The sequence below is a fragment of the Pogoniulus pusillus genome, chromosome 10 (genome assembly GCF_015220805.1).
Source record: "Pogoniulus pusillus isolate bPogPus1 chromosome 10, bPogPus1.pri, whole genome shotgun sequence".
NCBI lineage: Eukaryota > Metazoa > Chordata > Aves > Piciformes > Lybiidae > Pogoniulus > Pogoniulus pusillus.
The window spans coordinates 34658062-34675420 of NC_087273.1; the positions used below are offsets into that span (position 1 = coordinate 34658062).

Sequence of the window (17359 nt, forward strand, 5' to 3'; positions counted from 1 at the left end):
ATTAACACTTATTCTGTGCTACTTGCCTTCATAAAAAGGCCCTCCTTTCATCATCTTTTGTACTTCCATTTTATTAGAAATAGTGGATCCCCTTGTAGACTTTCATTACCAAGAAACTCTCATTTTGTGATTCCAGATCAAACCTAGACTCACTGGTAAGCTACAAAGGAACATCATATCTCAAGGCAAATGTCCTAAGCCATGTCAAATCAAAGACCCAGCTACAGATGCCCAACTCAGACTTTCACATATGCATCTAGCTCTCATCTCTCCTGGTTTTCCCAGCATACCTCACAGATGTTTTCCTATTACTTGACATCAGATCAACTAAAACCCAAAGATCTTTGGAAAGCTACATGGATCACCTCTCAGAACAACCAGTTAATTGACTTTTTTCCTTAGAATTCATATCATTTTACTAAATATTTACCCAGTTTCTTCTCCTAAATGACACCATCAGACCTGCCTATGTCCTTTTCCTTGTTTATCCTCGACCATAGCTTAGTAGATTTAGTAGCAGGACTGCAGCCAGCAGAATCACACATGCATTAAAAGCTGCCAGCACTTCCAGTTCTCACATAATCACATTCCGCTAGTTGCAGAATACATCTCTAAACCAGCGTCTACTGCTCAAAAAAGCTGCAAGCACCTAAAATATTTACAGCAGAGAGGTAGTGGAAGGTGAGGTTCAGGCAAACATCACTGCATTTAGCCTCTTTTTGAAACTGCTCCATCTGGGCAACCACAAAATGTAACCCCAAACGATGCATCACTTGGGGATGCTTTCATAAACGGCGTAAAACTTGCTGTATGCCAATACAAAAATGTGGTTATTTCAAGGCACAAAAAAAAAACCTCCCAATGCTTCTGACTAGATAAGTCCCTGCTCTGTACAGCTTTTGTTCATCTCAAACTCACCACACAGGATCAAACCCCATATGAAATTTACAGCCGTCAAAGACATTGTGTGACTGAACGATGCCCAGACAGCACACATTGATTCACACGGACTCCTGTTTTGTTCTCCTAAAACAACACAGAGGAGTACTGAGCTGTTCACTTTTATCTGCTTCCATCAAAACCTCAGTTAATTTTTAATGATGCTTCGAATTTTCAGATTTCTATGGATTCTGCCTTCAGGATGCTCTCATCTGGGTTGAGTCCTATCTCCATGCTTATCTTATGCTTTTAAATGCAAGACCATAAGATTCGAACCATCACCACAAACCCAGGGGTTCAGAATCATCTCTCCAATGGTTACACCCCTATCATCCTTCAATTCCTGTCAAGAAAAATCATCCTCTAAGTGGAAATTTAAGACCATTTAGAAAGTGTGTCACTTCCAAGAAAGTCCTCTTGTCATCACACAAAGTTTTCAAGCAGCTACGCCAAGCAATCTGCATTTCGAGCAAGCAGAACTGAAAATAAAACCCCATAAAAAGCCTTAGAGAAAGGCTCCTTTGTGCAAGGCAGGGCACGATCAAGGTCTCTCAAACATCAAATGGCAAAACCGAGAGGGACGTAAACCAGTGAAACGCTGAAGAGATGAAACGTTAAGACATGGAACGAAAGCTCTTTCTTTTCCTCTTTTCTCCTGCAAATCCAGCCCTTGTGAGCAGATCGCTCTGCAGATTGCACCTCAAGCGAAATACCTCCAGACAGCGACCAGCGCCTGCATGCCCACGGCAGCCTGCGATACCAACCGCCTCCATCTTCACTTTCCACCCAAAATTTATCCTCCTTCACGCTACCAACAAGCTCCCTGGGTACTGACATAACCAACAGGACACCTTCTCACCTGAGTAACATCTCACTGAGTGCCCAGCCAGGCTTCATGCCCCTGAGGTAAGTCATTTTGCAGCAGAGACGCACTCGGCAATTTACACCCCTGACACTTAACTCCTTTTTTCCCTTCTTCCTTCCCTCCCCACCCCGCTCCCCCAGCGTTTGTCCAGCAGAGCCCGAGGGAAGGCTGAGGGACGGGAGGCAGGAAGAAAGGGGATACACAAAAGAAATCTCTATATAAATAAATAAACCCAGCGAGATGTAAAAGGTACGAGCTACCCACAGGCAGCAGCCTCCGACCCAGCAGGTTTCTCCCCTGGAGGCATCTTCCCGGGCCTGGGCCTGGGCCGCGATGAGATGAAGCCCCCCAGCCTGCCGCCACTCCTCCCGCCGTTAATGGGCCCTCCGCCACACCTCCCGCCGTTAACGGGCCCTCCTCCCCCCCACCCCCGCCACCCCACCCGCGCTTCCCGCCTCCCAACGCACCCCTCGGAGCCCCGCCGCCGCCGCCGCCGCTTCCCCGCGGGGATGCCCGGCGGAGCCCGGCCTGCCCCACGCCAGCCCGGGAGCGGGTCATGTACGCGGGGCAGCGCGGAGCATGGCCTCCTCCTCTTCCTCCTCCCACAATGCACCGTGCGCCCTTCCCCGCTGAAGCCACTTCCTCGCCCGAAAGCCGCCCCACGCCACCCCCTGGCCCCACTCACATCCGTCGACCTCCTCCTGAAGGTCCTCCTGGAGCAGCGACAGATCTGCGGGAGATACACCGTGTCCCAGCGCGTCCGGCCCGGCAGCCCCCGGAGCCGCCACCGGCAGCGAGCTCCGCTGCCTGCAACCGACCCGACCCCACCCCGCAGCCACCCGAGCCGGCCAGCGGCGGGCAGCGCTTCCGAAGCCGAGGCGGGGGAGAAGAGGAGGAGGAGGAGAGGGGGTGTAGAGGAGGGCTGGCGCCTCACCGGGGAGGCGGTGTGTGCGGAAAGGGGGAGGGGGGCGCTACCTACCCGCCATCTTGCTGCAGCCCCCCGCGGGGCACCGGGCTACATTTAATCCACCGCCGGGCGGCGAAGGCAGCGGAGGTGCCGGGCGCTGAGAGCAAGGGGCAGGTCCAGCCCGATTCAGGCCCCGGGCCCGGCGGCAACAGCAGCGTCTCCCCGCTTCCCCGGGAGAGCCGCGCAGGGAGGGAGGAGGGAACGGGCGGGCGGAGGAAGGCGGGAGGAGGGGTCTGGGCCGGACACGCTGCCCCCGCCTCCGCCCGGCACGGCGCGGCACGGGCGGCTTCGCCTCCCCGCCCCTCCGCTCCGGCTCTACGCCGGGGCCGTGCGCCTGGGCTCTTCCCTGCCCTTTAGGCATGGCCGCACTCGCTGCCCTGGTTACGTAGGCCTCGATGCGCTCCCCGCCGCTATCTCGGGGCTTGGGCTCCTCCTGCCGCCTGCCGAGGGACCAGGAGCGCAGCGGGGTTGTGCTGTGGCCCCAGGGCTGTCCCGGTCCGGCGTCGGAAGGTCCCGCTCTGGGTATTGCGAGGTCACCCGGAGAGAAGCCCCGCGGTTCTTGTCACTTTGGGTTGCAAGGGGTCGCTTCCAGGGAACCAGGGGCTTGCTGAGGCAGAGGGACCGCAGAATCACAGAACTTTAGAGGCACCTCCAGAGATGATCGAGTCCAACCTCCCTGCCAAGGCAGGATCACTTAGGGTAGTTCCCATAGGAACGCATCCAGGCAGGTTTGGAAAGTCCAGAGGAGGCTCCGCAACTTCTCTAGGCAGTATGTCCCAGTGCTCTGTCACCCTCACTGTAAAGAAGTTTCTTCTCATGTTGTGCTGAAACCTATGTTCCCGTGTGTAGCTGTTGCTCCTTGTCTTACTGCTGCTGCCCAGCGAAAAGAGATTGCCCCCAGCCACTTGACACTCATCCCTCAGATATTTGTACATATTGATGAAGTCTTCTCTCAGCCTTGTCTTCTCTTCTCTTCTCCAGACTAAACAGCCCCAGGGCTCTCAGTCTCTCTCCATAGGGGAGATGCTCAAGTTCCCCAATCATCCTCGTGACTCTCTGCTGGACTCTCTCCGGCAGCTCCCTGTCTTGAACTGGGGAGCCCAAAACTGAGTAATACAGTGTTCCAGGTGTGGTCTCACCAGAACAGAGCAGAGGGGGAGAAGAACCTCTCTAGAAGTCCTTTCACTGGGTGTCGGGGCGGGTCTCCCAGAGAAGGGTCCCTGCAGGATGGCCACTCCACAAAAACCTTCTTCGCCAGAGGCTGCATGGCATCTTTTCCAGAGGAAGGGGTCTTGGTGAGGCAGTGGGGCCACAGAAGGGCCTGGTTTGGGTGTTGTGCTGTCACCTGGAGAGAAGGGTCCACACAAGGCAGTCATGCATCCTCACCTTGGCTGCCAGGAAAAGACTCAACAAGGCAGAGGTGCCACGGAAGCTCCTGCTTTGGGCAATGTGGGATCACCTGGAGAGAAGAGTCCCCTCAGAGGTGGCCATGCTACTCATGAGCACCTCCCAGCGTGAAATGCTGAGTTTCAGCAAGTGGGAACCTGTGCCTTGAAAGCACAGGACGTGTTCTGCATTGCTGCTGTCTGCTTTGACTTTGGTGGTGAAAACAAATGGTTTAGTTGCAGGTAAATGCAAAGATTGCCACTGTTTTCTGCTCTTGTTGGCTGAACCTTCTAGATCAGTGCTGGTGGTTGCCATTATAACTGTTTTGATGGATTTTCCACTATATGGGAAGATTAAAAGTCCTGGATAAAACAAATCCTCTTCATTAGTTCATACCCTCAGCACTTGATAAAGGAAAGGATCATTGCTGATGCTGCCTGGGAGTCTTCTGCAGTCTTGTTTTACTCTTGGTGATAGTTGATGAAGCTGTTAATAAAGAGAAAAGCAAAATAAGTTATTTTGGATCTTTTTGTCTTTTGAAAGATGCAATTTCAGTAGCTTTGGTTTAAACTGAATGCTTGACAGCATGTCTTATAAGCTGATTTTTAACATCTTATGGCTGGATTTGTTTTGTATGTTGGATAAGGATTAAACCTCTCTCTCTACTTATGAAGAGAATGATCTTCTCTTTGCCATAGTGGCTCAAAATGTGTAATCTTTTTTCACAAGGATCCATCCCTTCCAGTCCTAGGGAATAACTCTGCCCTGTTTCATACCCATTTGATCTTTTGTCATTTAAGAGGAGATTCAGGGGGAAATATCTAACCTCACAAATCACTGCCAACACTGGGCGTAATAGCAATAGAACTAGAACAGAGAAAGCATATGGATGTCCTTGCTAGATCATAGAATCACAGAGTGGTTTGGGTTGGAAAGGACCTCTAAAGGTCATCTGGGCCAACCTCCTGAAGTGAGCAGAGACATCAAGTTACCCAGAGCCTTTGCTCTGGGTAACTGGAGGTCTTTTCCAAATGTTATGATTCTATATTATTCTTTATCTTCTCTCATTTGCTCTGAAGAAGGAAGTGTGGTCAAACAATTCCATTCTTCACTGTCCACCTTTTCACCAGCCTTGCATTTGTCCCAGGCTACCTTTTGCATGTGGGGAGAGCTTCCCATAAATATCTGTGCAGCCATCTCAGTATCCTCCTTCAGAGTCTTCTGCAAACCTCCTCTGCAAACCCTGCTTTTCCTGTAAAGCCTATTAAAAAAATGCATCAGGGTTAGGCTGTTGGTGCACCAAGGCAACTGCTTATCCTCTTGAGTAATACTGACTCACGGTTTTCTTGGCCACCCCCAGGATTCTGTCTGCACACATCTCTTGGGCTTTACACTTAAACTCTGTGCTCTTTATAGACTGTCTTTTTGCTCTTTACAGACCATCTTCTTTGCTCTCTGTAGAGTGTTTAACCAAAATTGGCCCATGATTGAACATAAGGATTAAGATACACACACATGTAAGCCCATATAAATGGATACAAAATAAATGCCTGAAGACTGGGACATGCTCAATTTGCATTTGAAAATGTCTCTCATGCTGAAGCATTCCTCCTAAAAAGAGGTGTTGGTCATGAAGCCTTTCCTTTCTTCTTCCCCTTTCCCTTCCTTCTGCTCCTCAACCCCAGAGAGGTTGTGGAGTGTCCTTTTCTGGAGACTTTCAAGACTCATCTGGATGTGTTCCTGTGTGACCTGCACTAGATTAAGGTCCTGCTCTGGCAGGAGGGTTGGACTCGATGATCTCCAGAGGTCCCTTCTAACCCCTAACATCCTGTGATTCTACGATGCCTTTCCTATTTTTGATGCATCTCTTGTGGTTGAGGATGTTTTTGACTGTGCACCACTGAGTTTTATTTACTTTTCCCTTTTTCTTGGGTGAGAGCTTGAACTGCTGACTACCTGTGACCCATAACATCAGACTCCTCCTGCCGCTGCTCTCAGCCAAGGCCTTGCAGAAGAGTTATAAACACATTAGTATGCCAACCATGAATAAATTAGCACCTACATTTGCTGACAAAGAGCTGGGTTAATACAAAGTTATGCCCCGTGGGTTCCTCATGTCATTCCAGGGCAGGAGCAAATTCAGTGGGAAGTTCAAGTGATGCTCAAACCTCTGAAAACGAGGAAATACCCACCTGAGGGATGTGCTGGTACAACACTAAGGTTGCACCTGGGGCTCACACTGGCTCTTGGCATTAATTTGCAAGCAAATCTATTGCACCAACGGTATGAAGATGAGAACTGTGTGGGCAAAAGGCAGAGAGCCATGTCACTCAGGAGATAACTCTCAATACCCCATTTTGTGATTCAGACTATGACCAGTGGTGATAACTCTAACTCTTCTGGCTACAGACACTGCATGAGGGTAGTCTGTAACATTTACAGCAGGCAAGCAGAAGTCTCTGTCTGTATCTGATCCTTAGGTGCTCAAGCTCACTGTGAAAGAGGACAAAGACACTGACAGGTCCACACTAAATTATGTCCCTCAGCGTCACACCTACAGGTCTATTAAATCCCTCCAGGTGTGGTGACTCCATCACCTCCCTGGGCAGACTCTTCAAGGGCTTGACAACTGCTTCAGGGTAGAAAATGTTCTTAATCCTCCCCTGTTGACATTTGAGGCCATTTCCTATCACCTCTTCCTTAGGAGAAGAAATCAACACCCACCTCACTATAACCTCCTTTCAGGAAGTTGTGGAGAGTGTAAAGATTTCCCCTCAGGCTCCTTTACTCCAGACTAAACAACCCCTGTTTCGACAGCCACTCCTCATAGCACTTGTGCTCTAGACCCTTCCCCAGCAGCACTGGCCTTTTCTGGACACACTCCAGGACTTCACTGTCCTTCTTGTAGTGAAGGGCCCTAAACTGAACCCTCTACTCAAAAGTATGGCCTCACTGGTGCTGAGTACAGGACCCAGAGGCTGTTTCAGGGAGGCAGGTCTCCATATTTGAGCACAAGATTCCTTGTTCAGTAGCACTCACCTGGACACAGATTTTCCTTTAAGAGAGCTGTGCTACAGCTCTGAGATGTCCTGCTTCAGGAATCATGTGTCATGCATATGCATGTGACAGGAAGACTGAATCACTGATCAAACAAGGCAGGGTTGAGGTTGTACCCAAGCACCTTAGCTCCAGATTTCCTGGTTCTCAGAGATCTGCATCTCACAAACATGCTGTAAAGAAACAAGAGCAGACAATCAGATGCAGAACCTTTTCCTCACTGAGTTGTCTGTTGAATATTTTACTTTTTATTTGAGCAGAGAGGGGAAAAAAAGCCTGAATTTTGGGTATTTCATAAAATGGCAGCAACTATGAATATGTGCAGCTGGGTTAATATTGTACTAGATACTGATATTCCTCAACCCTTCATTCTTGCTCTCCAAAATCATTTAGAAAGCAAATAAATGTCATTATTCACATCTAACAGATAAAGAAATACAGAACAAACCAAGCAAACTTAATTCCTGATACTGCTTAAAGCCTCGAGATGGAGAATAGTGAATTAATTAAACCACACCTAAAAATCTGTGCTGTTCTTTGCTACCTGATGCCATGATATACATTTGCAGATTCACAGATTGCATCAGCTTGGATGGGACCCTCAAAGAGGTCCAATCCCCCCCCCGCAGTCAGCAGGGACACCTCCAACAAGATCAGGCTGTGTCCAGAGCCACATCAAGTCTTATCTTGAGTATCTCCAGGGATGGGGTCTCAACCACATCCTTGGGCAACCTGTTCCAGTACTCACTACTCTCATTGTAAGGAACTTTCTCCTGATGTCCAACCTAAATCTACCCTGCTCCAGTTTCAAGCCATTGTCCCTCATTCTATTGCTACAAACCCTTCTAAACAGTCATAGAATCATAGAATGGTTTAGGTTGGAAGGGACCTCAAAGATCATCTGGTTCTAACCCCCCGCCATAGGCAGAGACACCTCCCACTAGAACAAGTCACTCAAGGCCTCATCCAGCCTGGCCTTGAACCCCTCCAGGGAGGGAGCACCAACAACCTCCCTGGGCAACCTTTTGTCTCACCACCCTCACTGTAAAGAGCTTCTTCCTAACATCTAGTTTAAATCTCCCCTCTGCCAGTCCTTCCCCAGCCTTCCCTTTAGATGCTGAAAAGCAGTTCTAAGGTCTCCCTGGAGCCTTCTCTTCTTCAGGCTGAACAGCCTCAATTCTTTCAGCCTGTCTTCACAGGAAAGGTGCTCCAGCCCTCTGATCATCTCTGTGGCCTTACTCTGGACCACTCCAGCAGGTCCATGCCTCTCTTGTGTTGGGGGGCCCCAGAGCTGGACAGGTGAGTTCTGGGGCAGAGCCAAGGGGCAGTGTCACCTCTCAACCTCCCGGCCATGCTTTTTTGATGCAGCCCAGGATGCAAGGTGACAGGTAGCAATCTAATGTGTGGTTCCTAACATACCAGCTCTGCCAGGCCAGCCCCTGCCTTCTTGTTCAACTTGCCCCTGAGTCAGCCAGGCTTTCCAGCCTTTCCTCAGCCCACACTATCTCCCTTCCCCACCCAATCAGTCCCTACTTGGCAATACCCAGGCTGATTTTCAGATGACTTTATTTGCATTGATTTATCCCTTCATTTCCTGGTCTTCTGAGTTGAAATTTGCATCTCTCTGGGTTTGCTTAGGTACTGGCACATACAGTCAGCTCACACTCTTCTTCTGAATCAGAGATGAGTTAGCCAGATCCCAGAACACATGGAATTGAGCTACCACAACCACCAAACCTGCTTTACCTTTGGTGGTTATCCTCTAATATCAGCTTCAAATCCTTCCATTTGGCCCCTTCCTATGATCCTTTTTATTCTCACTACAGCACCTGCTCTCTGCAACCCCTCACTCTTCCATCCTAAACACCTCTCAGCAAGCTGCTGTGGTGCAAGCACTTCTAATTCTGGTTCTATCCACAAGTTTTTAACCTTCTTTTAAACCTTCTTAGTGTTTTCTTATATTCACATTGAATTTTCCTGAAGTAAAATAAAGAAAAGAAAACCCTCCAAATCCTGGAAGAAATGGAATCTGGCAACCTGTCTGCAGACCTTTTTCAGGTCAGAACTGGGCTTAGGTTGGATTCAAGAGCAGCACTGTTTCACAACCCATGTAAATACAAGCTGGCTGGAAGTCTTCTTGGCCAACAACAATGTGATCCATTTAGTAGGAATTGGGTGCATGCCTATGCTGGCAGCTAAGCTCTTCTTTCCACAGAATCTCAGAAACATTCAGGTTGGAAAAGACGCCCCCAGGATCATCAAGTCCAATCCATATCCCTACTTTACAAGGTTCACCCTAAACCATATATCCCCAAGCACCATATCCAAATGACTCTCAGACACATCCAAGGTTGGTGACTCCAGTACCTCCCTGGGCAGCTCATTCCAATGCCTAACCACTCTTGCTGGGAAAAAAAAAAGATTCCTAATGTCCAGTCTAAACCTACCGAGTCGCAGCTTGAGGCCATTTCCTCTTGTCCTATCACTACCTGTGCTGATCTGGAGGTAGTAGGTGCCAGTAGGATGCATGTCAGGAGAATGATTGCTTTGGCATATGGCTCGTTATCCTGGTCTGTGTGTTTGCTAGGACCTGTCAACCATAAAAAATGTGAGAAGTGGAGAAGTTCAGGAGTTACATCCCAAGAACTCTTTGTTTAGATAACCCTGGCTCTTGTAGGAAGCAAGCTGAACTTCAGGGTCAGTTACACACAGATCTTTGGAGGAATGAGTGTTTAGATATGTGTATTTGTACAGGCTTATGAGGGCAGATGTGGGCTCATTCTGCTTGTGCTCCAGCCAGCAGCTGTGCATTTACAGTGCATGTAGCACTGAGCTCAGACAGTCACATGGGCAGACAGTGGTATGATATTTGGAAACTGCCCTGATTTGAGTAAGGTGAGGACAATTCTGTTCAGGAATTTGACTTCTCAGCTCAGTGAGGGCACCTTCTGAAGTTCAGGACAGGTTTGCACAGCCAGGGGCTGCTTCTAGCAGGGATAGTTCCTGCCAAGGACTGGGCTGCAGAAAGGCTCTGGCCTAGACTTGCTCCTGGGCACGCCAAGGGCACTGCCACATCTTGTGCCCTACCTTGGGGTACTGGAACTGAGAGGTGGCACCTGTGAGGAGGAGCAGACAGGAGATCCTCAACTCATCATCAAGAGATTCCATCCTATGGACTTCATTGTCAGGATGAAGCTGAGAGATCACCAAGGTCAAGCCTTTTCACTGACCAGTGTCTGAAGAGGACTCAGTCCATTCTGCCTTCCACCCCAGTTCACGTGCTCTGGAATTCAGTTCCAGAATCCAGCTCCTGAATATGTTTCCCATCTGCTTTAGAGTGCTGTCTGGGACTTGCCCAGTGCCTGCCCCCAGCATCAGCAGTGACAATGGTGACATCATTGCCATCAGAATTTGGTTGCATATTGGTTTGTACCTCCTTGTATCTATTTCAATTTGTTGTTCTCATTTCTATTCCAGCTGGTTTAATTTTCTTTCCCAGCCCATCAGTCTCTTTCCCTTATTCCCTTTCTCTTCCCTTTGGGAAGACAGAGGTGTTCATGGGGGTCTGGGCTGATGAAAAGCTCAACATGAGCCAGCAGTGTGCATGTGCAGCAACCATGTCCTAGGCTGCATCAAGATCAGCAGGGCAAGGCAGGGGATTCTGCTCCTTTACTCTGCACTTGTCAGACCCCACCTGGAGTACTGTGTGCAGTTCTGGAGCCCCCAACACAAGAAGGACATGGAACTGTTGGAACCAGTCCAGAGGAGGGCCACAAAGATGCTCAGAGGGCTGCAGCAGCTCTGCTGTGAGGACAGGCTATGAGAGCTGGGGCTCTGCAGCCTGGAGAAGAGAAAGCTTCAAGGAGACCTTATAGTGGTCTTCCAGTATCTGAAGGGGGCCTGCAGGAGGGCTGGGGAGGGACTATTGACAAGGTCTTGTAATGACAGGACAAGGGGTAAGGGGTTTAAACTCGAAGAGGGGAGATTCAAACTGGATGTTAGGAAGAAGTTCTTTCCAGTGAGGGTGGTGAGACACTGGCACAGGTTGCCCAGGAAAGCTGTGGCTGCTCCCTCCCTGGAGGTGTTCAAGGCCAGGCTGGATGAGGCCTTGAGCAACCTGTTCTAGTGGGAGGTGTCCCTGCCTGTGGCAGGGAGTTGGAACTACATGATCCTTGAGGTCCCTTCCAACCTAAACCATTCTATGATTCTCTGCAGAGCCTCTGTCACTCACCTAGTGGCTGTCCCAGTCCTTACCCTTGACAGAAACCAACCAAATACAGCAGAGAAGAACAAAACTGAAATGAAAATTGTTGTTCCTCTAAAAGTGGAGGCTGAGATTATTCAAAACAACTCCATTCCTGTCTCACTGATGATGTCAGGAAATGATCTACAGACCGGGAGCGGCACAGAGGAAATAACCACCAAAAGGCCACCCGAAACAGGGACACCTGAAGGATGATTCTCAGAAACTGAACTCCAAAGCTCCAGGAGATAAACAGAAACCTACAACCCTGTGCACCATCTCTGAGGAGGAGGGTGTCCTGGGCTACCCCAAATTCCTTCTTCTCCCCCGCTCCCTGACACGGGTTTGAATGGGAAAAGGAGGTGCAACAACTGCTTCCCCCCGCCCCCGGCCTGTGGGCTTGAAGTGGAACAGCCAAAGGCTCCTCTCCACGCGTGGGCTGGCCGTGGGGCAGCCCCTGCTGGAGCCGGGCTGCTGGGGGCTGGGTTCCTGCACCCCTTCTCAAATGGGAAACAGATCAACGGGGCGAGGGAGAAGGCGGGAAAGGTCCCACCGTGAGAGTGACCACCCTGAGAGGCTCCCCCCTGGAGAGTGACCACCCTGAGAGGGCCCCGCCTTGAGAGGGCCCCACCCTGAGAGTTCCCTGCCTTGAGAGGTTCCCTGCCTTGAGAGGTTCCCTGCCTTGAGAGGGCCCTGCCTTGAGAGGTTCCCTGCCTTGAGAGGGCCCTGCCTTGAGAGGTTCCCCGCCTTGAGAGGTTCCTGCCTTGAGAGGTTCCCTGCCTTGAGAGGTTCCCTGCATTGAGAGGTTCCCTGCCTTGAGAGGTTCCCTGCATTGAGAGGTTCCCTGCCTTGAGAGGTTCCCTGCCTTGAGAGTTCCCTGCCTTGAGAGGTTCCCGCCTTGAGAGGTTCCCTGCCTTGAGAGGGCCCTGCCTTGAGAGGTTCCCCGCCTTGAGAGGTTCCTGCCTTGAGAGGTTCCTGCCTTGAGAGGTTCCCTGCCTTGAGAGGTTCCCTGCATTGAGAGGTTCCCTGCCTTGAGAGGTTCCCTGCCTTGAGAGGTTCCTGCCTTGAGAGGTTCCCTGCCTTGAGAGGTTCCCTGCATTGAGAGGTTCCCTGCCTTGAGAGGTTCCTGCCTTGAGAGGTTCCCTGCCTTGAGAGTTCCCTGCCTTGAGAGGTTCCTGCCTTGAGAGGTTCCCTGCCTTGAGAGGGCCCTGCCTTGAGAGGTTCCCGCCTTGAGAGGTTCCCTGCCTTGAGAGGTTCCCTGCCTTGAGAGTTCCCTGCCTTGAGAGGTTCCCTGCCTTGAGAGTTCCCTGCCTTGAGAGGGCCCTGCCTTGAGAGGTTCCCTGCCTTGAGAGGGCCCTGCCTTGAGAGGTTCCCCGCCTGGAGAGGTTCCCCGCCTTGAGAGGTTCCCTGCCTTGAGAGGTTCCCTGCATTGAGAGGTTCCCTGCCTTGAGAGGTTCCTGCCTTGAGAGGTTCCCTGCCTTGAGAGGTTCCCTGCATTGAGAGGTTCCCTGCCTTGAGAGGTTCCTGCCTTGAGAGGTTCCCTGCCTTGAGAGTTCCCTGCCTTGAGAGGTTCCCTGCCTTGAGAGGTTCCTGCCTTGAGAGGTTCCCTGCCTTGAGAGGTTCCCTGCCTTGAGAGGTTCCCGCCCTGAGAGGTTCCCTGCCTTGAGAGGTTCCCTGCCTTGAGAGGTTCCTGCCTTGAGAGGTTCCCTGCCTTGAGAGGTTCCCTGCCTTGAGAGGTTCCCTGCCTTGAGAGGTTCCTGCCTTGAGAGGTTCCCTGCCTTGAGAGGTTCCCTGCCCTGAGAGGTTCCCTGCCTTGAGAGGTTCCCTGCCTTGAGAGGTTCCTGCCTTGAGAGGTTCCCTGCCTTGAGAGGTTCCTGCCTTGAGAGGTTCCCTGCCTTGAGAGGTTCCCTGCCTTGAGAGGTTCCCGCCTTGAGAGGTTCCTGCCTGGAGAGGTTCCCTGCCTTGAGAGGTTCCCGCCCTGAGAGGTTCCCTGCCTTGAGAGGTTCCCTGCCTTGAGAGGTTCCTGCCTTGAGAGGTTCCCTGCCTTGAGAGGTTCCTGCCTTGAGAGGTTCCCACCTTGAGAGGTTCCCTGCCTTGAGAGGTTCCCTGCCTTGAGAGGGCCCTGCCTTGAGAGGTTCCTGCCTTGAGAGGTTCCCTGCCTTGAGAGGTTCCTGCCTTGAGAGGTTCCCTGCCTTGAGAGGTTCCCGCCCTGAGAGGTTCCCTGCCTTGAGAGGTTCCCGCCTTGAGAGTTCCCTGCCTTGAGAGGTTCCCGCCTTGAGAGGTTCCCTGCCTTGAGAGGTTCCCTGCCTTGAGAGGTTCCTGCCTTGAGAGGTTCCCTGCCTTGAGAGGTTCCCTGCATTGAGAGGTTCCCGCCCTGAGAGGTTCCCTGCCTTGAGAGGTTCCCGCCTTGAGAGGTTCCCTGCCTTGAGAGGTTCCTGCCTTGAGAGGTTCCCTGCCTTGAGAGGTTCTTGCCTTGAGAGGTTCCCTGCCTTGAGAGGTTCCCTGCCTTGAGAGGTTCCCACCTTGAGAGGTTCCCCCCTTGAGAGTTCCCCACCTTGAGAGGTGCCCACCTTGAGAGGTCCCACCCTGAGAGGTTCCTGCCTTGAGAGGTTCCCTGCCTTGAGAGGTTCTTGCCTTGAGAGGTTCCCTGCCTTGAGAGGTTCCCTGCCTTGAGAGGTTCCCACCTTGAGAGGTTCCCCCCTTGAGAGTTCCCCACCTTGAGAGGTGCCCACCTTGAGAGGTCCCACCCTGAGAGGTTCCTGCCTTGAGAGGTCCCCACCTAGAGAGGTGGCCTCACCAGTACTGAGTAGAGGTGAACAAGCACATAGAATCACAGAATCAGCCAAGCTGGAAGAGACCTCCAAGCTCAGCCAGTCCAACCTAGCACCCAGCCCCAGCCAATCAACCAGACCATGGCACTAAGTGCCTCAGCCAGGCTTTTCTTCAACACCTCCAGGGATGGCGACTCCACCACCTCCCTGGGCAGCCCATTCCAATGCCAATCACTCTCTCTGCCAACAACTTCCTCCTAACATCCAGCCTATAACTCCCCTGGCACAACTTGAGACTCTGTCCTCTTGTTCTGTTGCTGTTAGCCTGGCAGAAGAGGCCAAGCCCCACCTGGCTACAGCCTCCCTGGCCACGCTTTTCCTGACACGAGCCAGGATGTTACTGCATTTGCACTTGTTGGGCTTGGGCAATGGCAACATTTCAGGTTGAAAGCTTTTTGTTTGTTTGTTTAAAATGCTGTTTAATGTAGGTAGGCTGGTACCTCGCCAACCATATCTTAGCTGGGTGTGTTTTACTGGGTGATTCATACAAACCTCAGATGAAGTATGCCTGGCAGTATTGGAATGTGATTGAGTGGAATATATTGGTCAAGAAGAACTCACAGGAAATCTTCTTCCTGAATAAAGATGGATTTTAGCCCAGGAGAACCTCAGTATGTTTCCAAGTGTCATTTATTCCAAGTGAACCCCCAGTGAAAATATCCAAGTCAAATGAGAAAGCTACATCGTTCTCCCTAAGATATTCCACTGGCAATGAGGCCACAGTCAGACTTGTTGGGAATAAAGGTCAGGAGAATTAATAGTATTAATCAAAAGAGTGTAGATTTAAAGGGACACTGTCTGCAGTGCTGACACAGAAGAAAATTCTGGGCTCCCCACTTCAAGGACAGGGACTTGCTGGAGAGGGTACAAAAAAGGGCTACAAAGATGTTTAAGGGATTAGAATATCTCTCTTAGGAGGAAAGATTTAGAGAATTTAATCTTTTTAGTCTGGAAAGGAGAAGGCTGAGTGGAGGTCTCATCAGTGCTTATAAATCTTAAAGGATGGGTGTCAGGAATCACAGAGTCACAGAATTACAGAATTAACCAGCTTGGAAAACACCTCTAGGATCATCGAGTCCAACCTATCACCTAACTCTTCTAATTAACTAAACCCTGGCACTAAGTGCCTCATCCAGCCTCCTCTTAAACACCTCCAGGGATGGGAACTCCACCACCTCCCTGGGCAGCCCATTCCAGTGCCAATCACTCTTTTCATTTAGAACTTCTTCCTAACATCCAGCCAAAACCTTCCCTGGTGGATCTTGAGGCTGTGTCCTCTTGTTCTCTCACTGGGTGCCTGGGAGAAGAGACCAACCCCCACCTGACTACAACCTCCTTTCAGGTAGTTGTAGAGAGAAATGAGGTCTCCTCTGAGCCTCCTCTTCTCCAGGCTGAACACCCCCAGCTCCCTCAGCCTCTCCTGGTAAGGCTGTGCTCCAGCCCCATCACCAGCCTTGGTGCCCTTCTCTGGAGAGATTGTTAAGTCTCCTTCTCTGGAGAGATTGCAAACCCACTCAGACACTGCCATCCTGAGCAACCTGCTGTGGGTGACCCTGCTTTAGCAGAGGCTTTGGGCCAGATAATCTCCACAGATCTCTTTTAACTCCCACCATGCTAAAATTCTGTGCTAATAGCTTGTTTCACCTACACTTGTGTGTCCAGCAGCCTAAAAACCAGTAGAGCTTTTACTCACCCCAAACTGGGGGGCACTGTTTAAAGTATTTGTAAAAATAAAGCAGCATCTGTTCCAGCACCTTCCAGCTAGCATGGACACTGCTCTTCTGCCCTCCTTTGCTGAGTCAATCTTCATTCAGTGCAATTCTTAGAGTGAGCTCTGAGCAGGCTACAAAGATGATCAGTGGGCAGGAGCACCTCTCCTGTGAGGACAGGTTGAGGGAACTGGGGGTGTTCAGCTCCTGGGAGACGACAGAGAAGTCTTCCAGGATTTGAAGGGGGCTACAGGACAGCTGGGGAAGGACTTGTTACAAAGGTATGGAGTGACAGGATCACAGAATCACAGAATGTCTCAGATTGGAAAAGACCTTCAAGATCATTGAGTCCAATCATTAGGTTCACACTGACAAGTCCTTGACTAAACCAAATCCCTCAGCACAACTTCTAATCACTATGAATCGCTGTGGTTGGAAAGGACCAGCAGGATGAGCCAGTCCAACCTTCATCCCAGCAGCCTTCATCACTAGACCATAGCCTCAAGCACCACATCCACTCTCCTTTTAAACACCTCCAGGGATGGTGACTTCACCACCTCCCTGGGCAGCCTGTGCCAGTGTCTGACCACCTGCTCAGTAAAGAACTTCCTTCCAACAGCCAACCTAAACCTCCCCTGATGCAACTTGAGGCCATTTCCTCTTGTCCTATCATTAGTAATTGGGGAGCAGAGACCAGCTCCAGCCTCACTACAACCTCCCTTTAGGTAGTTGTAGAGGGCAATAAGGTCCCCTCTCAGCCTCCTCTTCTCCAGACTAAACAACCCCAGTTCCCTCAGTTGCTCCTCATAGCTCATGTTTGCCAGACCTCTCCCCAGCCTCATCACCCTTCTCTGCACCCACTCCAGCACCTCAGTGTCCCTCCTATACTGTGGTGACCAAAATTGGACACAGTACTCAAGGTGTGGTCTCACAAGTGCTGAGTACAGGGGCATGATCACCTTCCTACTCCTGCTGTTCACACCATTTCTGATACAGGCCAGGATGCTGTTGGCCTTCCTGCCCACCTGGCCACACTGCTGGCTCATGTTCTGGCTCATGTTCATGTTCATTTCCTATCAACTGTTTTTAAAGCTATGGGTTCTATTAACCCCCAGGTTAATGGATTAGCTTCAAATGATGTATTCCATCCTTTCACTCCAATGTACTTTAAGGTTTAAATTAGATTAAATAGACAGGGAAGATTTTAGTTTGTAATTCATCTCAGCAAGAAACAGATTAAAGGCTGTGCTTGCAGTGGTGTCCTTCACCTATCCATGAGAAGTTAATGTCTATGGTTCTCAAAATTATCAGGGACTAAAAACTTCAGTAAATTAGGAACTCAAAAAATCACAGAACCATGGA

At 50.6% G+C, this 17359-nt stretch overlaps 1 protein-coding gene across 7 annotated transcripts in view; it reads right to left on the bottom strand.

The window, feature by feature from the left end:
* PPP4R1 (protein phosphatase 4 regulatory subunit 1) overlaps positions 1-3251 on the bottom strand; it is an 81862-nt gene extending 78611 nt beyond the window's left edge. For 2 of the 7 annotated variants that reach the window (XM_064150214.1, XM_064150212.1), the window contains exons 1-2: positions 2784-3251; positions 2490-2534 (exon numbers count right to left, since the gene is read on the bottom strand). In XM_064150214.1, coding sequence (XP_064006284.1) covers positions 2490-2534; positions 2784-3132 — 394 coding nt within the window. In that variant the 5' untranslated portion in view covers positions 3133-3251. Of the gene's footprint in view, positions 1-2068; positions 2110-2271; positions 2391-2489; positions 2535-2783 lie in introns of those variants that run through there. The other 5 variants (XM_064150216.1, XM_064150215.1, XM_064150218.1 and 2 more) reach the window with 4 other exon arrangements.
* Positions 3252-17359: the final 14108 nt, after the last annotated feature.